At 40.5% G+C, this 13,213-nt stretch overlaps 1 protein-coding gene across 11 annotated transcripts in view; it reads right to left on the reverse strand.

The window, feature by feature from the left end:
- The window catches only part of PTK2 (protein tyrosine kinase 2), a 4,250,095-nt gene that overhangs the window by 869,619 nt on the left and 3,367,263 nt on the right, over nucleotides 1-13,213 (reverse strand). For all 11 annotated transcript variants that reach the window (XM_044067250.1, XM_044067257.1, XM_044067247.1 and 8 more), the window contains one exon: nucleotides 158-362. In XM_044067250.1, the coding sequence (XP_043923185.1) occupies nucleotides 158-362 (205 nt within the window). The remainder of the gene's footprint in view (nucleotides 1-157; nucleotides 363-13,213) is intronic.

The raw sequence follows: 13,213 nt of genomic DNA on the forward strand, positions 1-13,213 counted from the left end.
GGATCTGGCACTTAAATTACTAAAATTATAAAACTGTTCACCTGCAGAAAAGATGAGTTAGCATATTTCTGATACAGACTAAAATTTATACAGGAATACACCAAGATCAAAACTTTTTCATACAGTCAAGATCACAGTAATAGCAAGAATTTCCTACCTGAGTTGTGTTTTGAGTTCGGTGAACCTTGGTCTTCTACTGGGGTCATAGGCCCAGCATTTGGTCATAAGGCTATAAAGAGTAGGAGGACAATTTTGGGGCATTGGTAACCTCTCACCATTTTCAATTCGTCCAATCACATCATTATTTTTTACTCCTTGAAAAGGCTTGACACCATACATTAAGATTTCCCACATACACACTCCTAGGGAAAATACGCAAAAATTATAATGCATATTATATTTTAATCCTACTTTAAGTATAGCTTTCAACATAGACTAATTTAACTGATAGATTAAGATATCTTAATTCTACCCATTCAAGTCAAGTGGCACATAACTTTTGTTTACACAAACTGGGAAACCTACATCAACAAGAAGAAACATAGACTACAAACAGCCAGTGCAACTGCTATAAAAGAAAAAGTACACAAAATGCAACAGGTAAATGCAAAATGAATTTTTTTGCTTAAATCATAACACTTTATTTTTATGTTAAAATAAACAAAGGCAGACAACCACAAGAATGCTCCTATAACTAGGTATATAAATCTCTCTGATAGCAAAAGCCAGAAAGAAAACTATGCACACATTTAAAAGCACAGTATTTGATCCATCTTAACTGATCACAGCTTAGTATTTTACAGCCCTCATATCACACAGTTGTAGTAATCTAAATGCTAGGGTTGTTTCCAATCTAACTAAGGATACAGTTTAGCAGTACTTGACTCATCAAATGACACTGTACATTTTTACACTTGTCTACAGTTATATATTTGTGCCGTTTTTTAATAAAAAGCTTCATAAACTTTTTACTAATCCACGGCCCAAATAAATTTAGTATTTACTACTATAACATTACCTTCGTGTAACGTCTGTTACGTCCATGGAGTTTAATGGGGCACATTCGCACATGCATGATGGTACACCCATTAATGTCAATGGACACAACACACTTTTTTCCTACACTGACACCACTAAGGTTAAGATTTACTGTTTTCCCTTAGTGATGTCAGTGTATAAAAATCATATTTTTAAAACTGTTTTTTTCTTATCGAAATACAACAAGACAATGCTGCCTAGTGGGTAAAGGTGCTATTCGGAGGTTGTTGCATCACATGCCATGATGCAAAGGTAAGCTTAGAAAACACTGTATAATCACTTTAAGTAGGCAGAAGTATGGTCCATTTTACTGATTTATTAGATAACCAAGTAGGGCTCAGATTGATCCGTTGTACCTTCTCTCTCGCCACTCTGGCACTGCAAATGAAACAATGACAAAATATATAAATGTAAAAACAAACAAATGCAGGAAATCCTACTTCAGTATTTTAGCACTACACAAGGGACTACAAGCCAAAGAGATAGAACTATGTTAACAACTTAAGCATTAACCAGGGATGTGTCATTTACATACTGGTAACGACACAGCACTTAGTATAGTTTTCTTTAAAAAGCTGCCAGGTCAGTGGTGTTCCTGAAGGAAAGAATAACCCTTTACAAGCATATAAAGGGTTGACTAATATATATAAGTTAATTCTGATGAAATCCCTATGGAAGGGAAGAAAGCGGTCAATCTAACTTTTTGTATTTGTTGAATAAATTGATCGTGAGTGAACGTATCCAAAGCGGTGCCTGCTTGTTATTATTGGTGGACATTGACACTGCTGGGCTCATTCTTGGTTTATAAGTTAATACAGTAATTAGAAAGCAGGCACAGAAAAATGCAATAGACTGCAACATATCTTATCAGAAGTACAAGTCATGCTTAAAGTAATTAACTCAAAAGAATAACAATTTGTATGCAGATTACTACTGGCCTTTTACTTTCAATATTGGGGGCCAGCAACAGCTATGTATTAGAGAATTATTTTCCTCAGTTGCTATCATCTGATGCCCATGCATAGATTCTGCATTCCTAAATAACCTTTAACAGCACTGCATCAGATTAATAACCACAATGTATGTACTATAGTAAATATATACAATGTGTATTACTGTTTCAATTCACAATGTTTTGATTCTTATTGTAAGTTGCCTCATAATGTCTTAAAAGTTGTTCTTGATATGTACTAGATTACTTTATTGTTTTGGGAACTTTGTGACCAGGACTTTAGAAAATGAGGGCTTTCTAAATTAATATCCCTAGTCAACAAATGCAAGTATGTACCCAAATAAATAAATGGAGTTAACAAGCTGACATCCAAAGTAAATGTATTTAAAGTTTCAAATGTTAACTATTCATACTATGCATAATGTGGAGTGCTCAGTAAACATATTATTAATCAACTCTGCCTACAGCAAAAGACCATTTCATTTAAACAGGGTTAAAGGGGGGATAACCCCCCCTTGATTCCCATGCAGAGGAAAATACAAATGTACAATCCCGAGAAAGGATAGATACATTTTACGAAAGGGTTTGTCACTAGAGACGGACCTGATCAAATGACAGATAATGGGAATCCTCAATAACAGCAGGAGTAAAGGCATACACAATTAAGAAACAACATTCAATGAAATACAAATTACTGATAATTGAGATTTAGAGCTAAAGTAAAAATTAAGCATTTTCATAAATAAGGCAAATTTGTTCAGGATAACCACTGATTTATGATCCAGAATTAACTCTCAGAGAACAGGCAGCTGAACAACTTTCCTCATGGAAGAATGAGAATATGTCTCTAAATGGATGCCAAGGGACAGAAAATTGCCTACAAATGTTCAAAAGTTTGGGTTTATGAAGTATTTGCAGAAGATATGCTACTACTGCAGTTATCAACCCTATCTTCCTGTACTATAGGTTGTGGCACTAATATCAATAAGAAAAGTGGCATTTGCAAGTCACAGAGTATAGAGACTGTAACTCAGCACAGTTTACTTTTTACTTCATTAATTTGTATTTTGCAGCTGTTGGTGTTGACTGTCAAACCTCTAATCTGTTTTAGTAGGTCCATGTGCTAAAAGATGGAAGCAAACATACATGGACAGCTTTCAGTGTTATGACCATTTAACCTCTTAACTGCAAATACTGAACACAGAAAAGCACCTGTACAGTTTCTGAGTATGCTCAGTTTCTGAATGCTTAGAAACTGCTGAGAGGATAGACAAATTAAAAATCCACACCACCAAAGAGATTAGTTTTGTTTATTACATACCATAGTAGTCTATACAATTGCTGTGCTAAGATATATAGCAAGGAAATTTAGCACCCTTAGCAGGACACTCTCTATATGTGATCAGAATGGCAAGTGTCAAACTTTTTAAACAGGATATGAGCTGTCATTAAAGATCACATTCAAAGCTTGTATATACCTTGTAAACCTGTGAGAGAATGGACTGAAAAACAGCATCCTCTTTGGAGCTAATGAATATGTCACAAATAAGGTAAGCAGTAACATTCTACAATAAAAAAAAATGCATTTCAGTGGACATGCTGCATGCAACTCTCACACAGTCATGCTATCACATCGCCATGCTTAGCAGCATTTTGACATGATTTTCTGGGCAGTTGTACTCGTATTTCCTTATTTAGCACATCTGGAAATGAAAAAGTATGAAGCAGTGTCACATAAAAAGAAGTTATGTACCTACCATAACGTTCCATGTTAGTTGTCTTCCTCTCGCCGTCCTTCTTGCTGTTTGGGTTCGGAACCAATCCTTGGCTCCGACTCGGCCATCTTCTATAGCTCGAGAGCTGTTTACTGGCTCGAGGGTACCCCTTATCCCATCATCAGCTACCCAGGTCTCGTTTGTGATAGCGCAACTAGACATAAGTAGAGTAACCAGCTCCTAAAAACTGGTTGTCCAATACACCTAAACAAGGAAAGAGTTATAAATTACCTGGCATGTGAAGTAATAAAAGATGCTCAGCCAGTGAAAATAAAAGGGAACTCCTCACAATCCTCTAGGAAGGGGGAAGGAGGGAGGGACGCAAGGAAGGAAGGCGAGTTGAAGACAACTAACATAGAACATTATGGTAGGAACATAACTTCTTTATGTTAAGTTATCCATCTCGCCTTCTTTCTTGCTGTTTGGGACAGAGTCCCTAGCACCTAAAATACCGGGTGGCTCATTGGAACAAACTCTTCAGAACAGTAGAACCAAAGGAGCTCTGCTCTGGGAGACCATATCTACCTTGTAATGAGAGATAAAAGTGTGGGGGTTTGCCCAAGTGGCATCTGCACAGACTGAGGCTATGGGCAACCTAGACTGAAAAGCTACAGAGGTGGCTTATGCTCTAGTGGAATGACCTTTTGGTTTAGCTGGAAGCTCTTTATTTTGTAACTGATAAATAAAGGCAATAGTATCAGATAACCATCTGGATAAGGTCACTTTAGAAACTGGAAGGCCTTGTTTGTTGAAAGCATAAGAAAGAAATAACTGGTCTGACTTTCTTAGTTCTATGGAGGTAAAAACGCAATTGTCTGTGCGCATCCAATTGGTGGAGCTTGTATTCTGCCTTGTTGCTGTGATTAGGAAAGAAAACTGGGAGATCTGTGGACTGATTTAAATTGTTCTCTGAGCAGACTTTAGGAATAAAGGATGGATTGGTCCTCAGAGAAACTCTGTCCTTGTGAAACACCAGGTAAGGAGGATGAACACATAGTGCTTGAAGTTCTGAGACAAGTCTTGCTGAAGTGATGGCAATCAGAAAAAGTGTCTTCCAAGAAAGAAACTTTAAAGAGCATGATGCTGCTGGTTCAAAGGGAGGCAAAATTAAGGAGGCTAAAACTAAATTGAGATCCCAAGGAGGGGGAGGATTTCTAACTGGGGGTCTAAGAAGAGATGTTCCTTTCAAAAAAGCCTTGCAGAGCTTATGAGACATTATGCTAGAATTAAACATACCAATATGAAAATTTGAAATGGCAGCTAGTTGTACTCTAATGGTAGCGGAAGCCGCACCAGACTGAAAAAGCTGTGCTAGAAATTCAAGAATTTCATGGACTGGGGCTGAGAAAGGATCCAAATTTCTAGATTCTGCCCAGTAAGAAAACCGTTTCCATTTACTAGCATACATTTTCCTCGTAGTAGACTTATCTGAGAAAACAATAATGTCACGGACTGCTGGGGAGATGTTGGAAATCCTGGCTAAGGTTGGAAGTGGAGTAACCAAGCTGTGAGCTGGAGAGTTAGAAGGGATTGATGCAACCCGCCTGATTGGTGAATCAGAAGATCTGGCACTGGATCCAGAATCCACGGTTGATCCAGAAGGTGGAGGTGTAGGAACGGGAACCATATTTGTCGAGGCCAATATGGGGCAATGAGGATCATTTTGCAACCCAACGATTTTGCTTTCTGTATGAGTCTTGGAATTAGGGGAAAAGGGGGAAAAGCATAAAGGAGTCCCTGAGGCCAATCGTGGACTAGAGCATCTCTGGGTATATAACCTGGAAGAGGAAGTAGGGAGAAGTAGCTGCTGCATTTGTTGTTGAGAGGAGTGGCAAATAGGTCACAGCAAGGCTGTCACCATTTGCGGAAGATAAGATCTGCAACTTCCTGATTCACAGACCACTCGAGGCATGAGGATGGCTCTGCTGAGCCTGTCCGTTATAACGTTGGATTTCCCAGGGATGTGTGTTGCTATCAGAAAGCGTTGGGAGGAAATCGCCCATTGCCACAGTCTGAGTGCTTCTCGACACAAGGGGTAAGACCTGGTCCCGCCCTGTTTGTTGATGTACCATACCACTGACATGTTGTCCGTTTGGATTGCAATGGTCCCGGAAGGAAGAGAGTCTTGAAGGGCTTGCAACGCTAGGAGAACCGCCCTCATTTCTAGGACATTGATATGCAGATGGTACTCGTGAGGTTGCCAAGTGCCTTGGACTGTCCTGCCTAGATAATACCCCCCACCCTATCAGGGAGGCGTCCGTGGTCACTGTGGCTACCGGAGGGGGTTGTATGAAAGATCTGCCCTGAATTACCAGTGGGGAGAACATCCACCAAGAAAGGTGCCTTTTGCATGTTTCTGTGATCAGGATCATGTGAGACATGGGTAGTTCCTGGAAATACCACTGCATGAAAAGAAGCCACTGAAGGATTCTCATGTGGAAACGCGCTAATGGGACAAGAAGAATGGCAGCTGCCATGGAACCTAGAGCTTGGAGGACATGTCTGACTTGAACCCTTTTGCTCTGCATTAAAATTTACACGTTGATGAATAGTGGAAACTCTTTCCTGTGGTAATCTTGCAAACATTTCTTTTGTGTTTAATTCTGCTCCTATGTATGTGATAGGCTGACAGGGCAACAAAGAAGATTTTTCGAAATTTACTGTAATGCTTAGTTGAGTGCATGATGTGATTGCATAATCCCGTGCCTCTAAGAGTTGACGCCTGGTGGTAGCAGTCAGGAGCCAGTCATCTAGATAGGGAAACACCTGGAATCCTTGATGCCTCAGGTGAGCCGTGACTACTGCCAAACACTTGGTGAACACCCAGGCAGAGCTCTGAACTGGTAATGACTGGCCCCTACCCGGAAGCGAAGAAATCTCCTGGAGCGTCTGTCCATCTTGATATGGTAGTAAGCGTCCTGAAGATCTATCGAGTACATCCAATTGTCCTGACCTAGAAAAGGGAAAATGGACTGCAGTTTCACCATCCGGAACTTTTCATTTTTTACAGATTTGTTTAATCTGCTGAGATCCAGTATTGGTCTCCAGTCCCCTGTCTTTTTTGGTACTGAAAAGAATCTTGAGTAAGTTCCGGATCTTCGTTGGTCTGCGGGGACTTCTTGAATGGGTCTTTTTTCTAGCAGTCTTGAAACTTCTGTGACTGCTTGATCCCTTAGATTGGGTGGGACATCTGGGATAGGCTTTTTTGATTCTATGGGGGATTGATGGAAGGGAATTTTGTAACCTCTGGATATGATGGATAGTACCCATCTGTCTCTTGTTATATTTTGCCAGGCTTTTGGGTAAAGCGAAAGTCTTCCTCCGACTGCCTCCAGAGATGAGCAGTCCGGAAACCCTTCTGGGATGCTGGAAGGGTTTGGCAGAGAAGGTTTCGCTGTCACCCTGGTTTTGTGGTCCCCCTCTGCCACGAGGGCTGCATCTGTTATTGTTGTTTCCCCCTCTGCCCCTGGAGGAAAAATCACCACGTGTGTCAGGCAAGGGTCCCTGGGATTTTCGGAACCACATCTTTCCGCTCTTCTGACCCTTGGGATACGGTCTGGAAGGAGAGGAAAAATGGACTCCCATGGCAGAGGGAGTCTTGCCTTCCTATTCACACCTGATCAACGTGTCTTTCACCTGAGGCCCAAAGAGAAAGGAGCCATCAAAAGGAGTATTGGTGAAGGATGCTCAAAAGGGTTCCGTAAACTGACACAGCTGCATCCAAGCATGTCTCCTGAGAGCCACACCTGTCCCTGCAACTCTGCTCGCTCCATCAGCTGCATAGGAAATCAGCCTCATGGAGGAGTTGACTATGGAATTAAGAGCCGCAAGCTGAGAAGCTACTTTGGCTGGTGCTCCCTCGGCTGTAGGATCTTGAAGGGCATCTCCAAGCTCTTTCAGGAGATCCCTTTGAAGACGTGTAAAATTGCATAAATAATTCAGGGACCTCATTGAAAAGGTCGCTGAAGCAAACATTCGCTTTCCATATCTGTCCATCATCCGAGACTCTTTGTTTGGAGGATGAACAGATTAAGAGGTTTCTGCTAACTCTTTCTTGGTGGCTGCTGCTACCACCATGGCATCAACGGGCACACTTTTGGAGAGGAATTGCTTGTCCTGGGGGACTGTAATAAATTTGTTTGGTTTCCTCGGAGTAGGTTCCACTGAATCTGGAGCTGACCAAGCCTTTTGAGCCACTACAAACATGATCGGATCGAAAGGAGGAGATACCCAGGAGGTGGAAGGTCAGGAACCGAATGCATCCAGGTATACAGACTCGTCCTTGGTAGGGGCTAGGGAAGTCCAGTCTCTCCTCTGTCTATTTCAAGGATGTCCAAAAAGGAAACATCTTCAGAGGGAGACCTTGGGGACCCTTCCAATTCATCCATGCCTGTATCTGAAGTGACAGACACAGGGGAGTCTATGTGCTTCCTCTTGCACTTCTTCTTCCAAGGAGGCTCCACCGAGTGATCATGGGAGGCTTCGGAAGAAGAGGGATCACCCAATGGGGTGTCCTGGGGCATAAGTTCCCTACGCTTGGGGTTTGGAGGAGGAGTAGAGGTTGGAACAGACACTACGGGGGGAGGAGCCGATGGAGCTGGCAGTAGAGTTGTTTTGGGGGACAGCACACTCCGCATGACCATGAAGGCGTCCCAACCTCTAGGCAGAGAAAGCTCCGGCTCCGAAGAAACAGGAGTCTTTCTCCGTGTCGAGGGTGACGGCTGAGGCCGATGTTGGAGCCGAGCTCACCTGTGCCAAAGCTCCGAGGAGGAGAACGGGATCGGACAAGGGCCCGATGCCACTACCCCCCTCGGAGTCGACAAGTGAGCCTCGGCGCTCAGATCCCTCGATAGAAGGTACAATCGAGATAATCCGAGCAAACGTTGGAACCAAAGGAGAGATGATGACTGGAGCTGATGGTTCTACTACCTTCAGATCCATGGTCTCCAGATCCGAGCTAAATGTAGTCGGAAGAGGAACAGAAATAGAGGCGGTTGGAGCTGATACCTGTTGAGGTGGGCTGCACAGAATTTTTGCCAGTGCCTGTGATTTAAGCAACCTACTTACTACTCTCTCCACATCATGATTCGATAATGTAGAGGATTGAGAGGAGTGGGAAGAATGATGGCTATGTTCACTCTGTAACAAAGGTGACTGAGGTGCCGAGTGGATGGACTCCAAGGACGGAGACCTCAGTCTCTTATGGCTCTGAGACGGCTCCAAAATAGCAGACGGAGCAGACAGAGGAGTTGTCTTGTCAGTGCCAGCCGGCACCGACATACTTGGTTGGTCAAGTAAAGGAGTCGGCTCCGAAGGTGAAGCCGACGGTTTGACAGACTTAGGGGATTTTGCTGGCCAAGTACTTTTAGCCGGAGAATCCTGAGGCTTCAATAATCACCGAAGGATTCATTTGTTTTTGCGCACCTGCAGGACCCTTGGACTAAAAGCGTGACATATAGAACAGGAGTCCTGCAGGTGAACAGCGCCCAAACAATATACACAACTTGTGTGCCCATCTGTCAGAGACATTTTCTGACAGCATGAGTCACACTTTTTGAAGCCAGATACCTTGGTATCTTTAGACATTATAGTAACAACAACAATAAAAAGCTATACTACAAAAAACAAGAACAAATAGACATTTTTTTTTTTTTACAGTTAAAGAACAGAAGGAAAGCCTCTAATTTAAATGGCTATCCTTGGGGGGGAGGGACTCTCTAATTTAAATGAGTTCAAGGGAACAGAAGGCCTGCGAGTTATGGAGCGATGGCCAACAAAGCTAAAATACACAAGAAAGCGATAAGGGATAAAGGAATATTATCTAGACAAATACTTGACAAACTTTCAAGAATAAACAACAATATATTAATAGAAAAAACTATACTAAGCCTGAGCCAGTAAGGAAGCAAACTCGCAGCTGAAGCGGCAAATGAGATCTGGGTAGCTGACGCTGGGCATGCTGGGATAAGGGGTAGCCTCAAGCCAGTAAACAGCTTTCGAGCTATAGAAGATGGCCGAGTCAGAGCAGAGGATCGGCTCCGAACCCAATCAGCAAGAACGAAGGTGAGATGGACAACTTAACATCCAACACTTCAGCAACAGTAATGTTTAATGAATATTATACAATAACGGCTCATTGCTACTCAAAAATGAGCACACTAATTGGACAACTAAACCAGCATGCGCATTGTAAATTGAGCATGCACCAAGAGAAAAAAGTCTGGCCGCTGAAGTACAATTCAGCAGCCAGACTTTTCTATTGGTGTATAATGGAGGACACACCAAAATATGAGAAAAAGTAGGTATGTTCTGTAAAACTAAAACAGAAACATACCTGATGTTCCTCATTATTTTTGTGCTGTCCAAGTAAATGTATTTTTCAACAGTTAAAAAAAAAACTAAACAAACACCAATGGACATTGTGTTTTCTCAGTCGCTTCTCCTTTACTGATGTACTGTACAAGTAAAAGCAATAATCCAATTCTGTTTGTGGTTATATCAGGATTTACCCACAGTTGGCTTTGTTTAATCACACCAAGCAGGGGTAAAATCCTGACATACCCATGCATAGTAGTGGATTACTGCTTTAATGTTCTTTGACCCTGCTTTTACAGTCCTTTACTTGCCACGCCTACACATACATAATGATTGTTCCCAACAGAATATCATGCATCAAACCACAGAGCTAATTCTAAATGCAAAAAAAAGTATAAACTTGTTTGCATTTGGAGTACTTGTATTTTGGCAGACATAGAAGGAAATTAACAAACATTTCATTTTTCTTCCTCAACATAAGCATAAGTTGAAATAGGGAGGCTTCTGTATCAATAACTTCATCATCAGCTAAAGTCCTTCACAACTGCATACCTGAAAGGGCACAATCATCAGCTATTAAGCTGTTTTAAAAGCCTTACTTTTATATAAACTCACTACTTTGTGTGAAAATAGGACCCAAACAGCTACTGAACAGTAGTGACTACTCCTATAACATGAAAACGTGCCATTCTGTTTCACCACTTTGACCATGATCTTTAAGCTTTTGTCATTGTGATTTCTTATAGATAGATTCCAAACAAACTACTTTAAAAGTTTGATTGCTAGACCGGAGTTCAGAGGAAATTTACACATTGTTCCCTATGATATAAAAACTACGCTAGGCTAGATAGAATTTAGATTTCACAGGAACATGTGTGTTTAAAGGTCTTGATACACACCCAATAACTATTTCAAATCATGCATCAATAATAACTAAAATAAAAAGACAGGGTAATGAAACATAAATGAGACAGTGGTACGCTTTCCTATCTATCTGTTGAAAAGAGAGGAATTTAAGGAATGGGTAGGGGAGACTGTTCAGGAACTATTCAAGAGGATAGAAATTACTTCTGAAAATATAGTTAGGGAATGGGATAAAATTAAGGTGGAGATTAAAAATAGGGTGAAAATAAAAGAAAGGGAGCTATAAGAAGTAACAAGAATTATTTAGAGGGACTGACAAATGTGACTACCTCAATAATTACACACAAGATTAAAAAATAGCTGTTAAACTGTTTTTTTTTTTATAACAACATCAGAGCATAAAAACTTTTAGCACAACAACTCAGGCAACAGAAAGTAGAAAGGGCTGTTGCCAAGCTTAGGGTGCCTATAATAAGGAAGGTAAACAAGAGATTCTGTAGAGACATTAGAAATATTTTGGAAATTCTATGAAAGTCTGTATAAAGCAGAGAAATATGGAAATCAAGAAAAGATACAAATGGAAATGTTTATGGAAAAATTAAATATGCCACGGTTAGAAGTAGATGAGGCTCAATTATTATTGGTTTGGATAAGAGGCGATAAGATAAAAATTATGATACATAACCAATCTACAGGAAAGTCCCCAGAAATAGATGATATTCCTGTAGAAGTTTGGAAGCTAGGAGGGGAAAAACTGATAAAGAAGGTTTGGTTTAATAGTATTTTAGGAGAAGTAACAACATCCTGGAAGAAAGCAGTGGTAGCTGTAATACCTAAAGAAGGTAAAGATCCATCAGATCCAGCTTCATGCAAGCCCATTTCAATACTAAACCATGATTATAAAGTGCTCATGTCTATAATGGCTAAAAGAATGGCAAAATTGATAGATATGGATCAATGTGGTTTTGTGGAGGGGAGGCAAATATTTGACAACATTAACAGAACGTTGATGATCCAGAGGGAAGCAGAAGGTAAGAAAAAAAAATTGCTGTTGTTGGGTCTTGATTCAGAGAAAGCATTTAACGGAGTAACATGGGACTTTATGAGCAGGGCAATGGAAGCATTTGCATATCCTGAAAAAATTATGAGGTTGATTAGGAGGATATATGAGGGGTCGAAGGGGAAAATTAAAGTGGGTGGGGTCCTCTCTAGTAATTTCTGCTTGAGTAGAACCACCAGGCAGGGGTGTTCCTCTTTCCCCTTTGTTACATGCATTATATTTAGAACCACTGGCAAAGAACATAAGGGCCTCAGAAATTCAAGGATATAATTGGTATGGCAGTAAAGAAAATGCAAATGATATAATTTTATACCTGACAAAACCAGAAAGAGACATTACAGTGCTGCTGAACATTTTTTGGCAGTTTCAGATCTTTTTGGAATAGATAATTAATGAAGCTAAAACAAAGGCAACAGTGGTAAATTACTTATCCACATATGAATTGATTCAGCAATATCCATATTTATAGGGACATGATAAAATGAAGTATTTAGGAGTATGGATTAAAAATAATTCTGGTGTGTCAGCTATGGGTATGTGGGAAGAAACTAAACAAAAAATAAAAGAATAACTGAGAAAATGGAAGTTTTGTTAGATGGATATGGATAGTTAGATACAAGCAGTTAAAATATTTTTAGTCCCATTAGCCTTATACACAGGTCCGGCATATTTTTATCTATCACAAGAGAAGTTGTGCATAAGTTGTGCACAGTAATTAATAAAGAGCTGAAGGACTTTATCTGGGAAGGGAAGCTGGCAAAAGTCAAGTGGGATAAGCAGATTCTTCCAGCACAACAGGGCGGAGTGATATTACCTGATTTGAAGGGGTATTTCAGAGCTACACAGTTAAGGCTCCTATACACAGCACAAGAAGAAAAAAAAGAAGTTATATACTTACCATACATAACATTCCATGGGTGTTGTCCAGCTCGACCTTTATTCTCACTGATGGGATGGGATCCCATCCTTCGGGTCCATCTCAGCCAATTCAAAAGCTCGAGGTCTTCAGAAAGGCTTGTGGGCATTCTTCATTACCCATAACGCAACTGTCTAGTTTCTTCAGATCTTATTTGCCCCAAGTACTCTTATAGAGAGAGTTTTTAATACATATATATATAATACACACATATATATATATATATATATATATATATATATACACACACACACACACACACACACACACAAGTAGAATATAATTTCCGAGAC

The sequence above is a fragment of the Protopterus annectens genome, chromosome 3.part1, assembly GCF_019279795.1.
Source record: "Protopterus annectens isolate FY-2018-M chromosome 3.part1, PAN1.0, whole genome shotgun sequence".
NCBI lineage: Eukaryota > Metazoa > Chordata > Ceratodontiformes > Protopteridae > Protopterus > Protopterus annectens.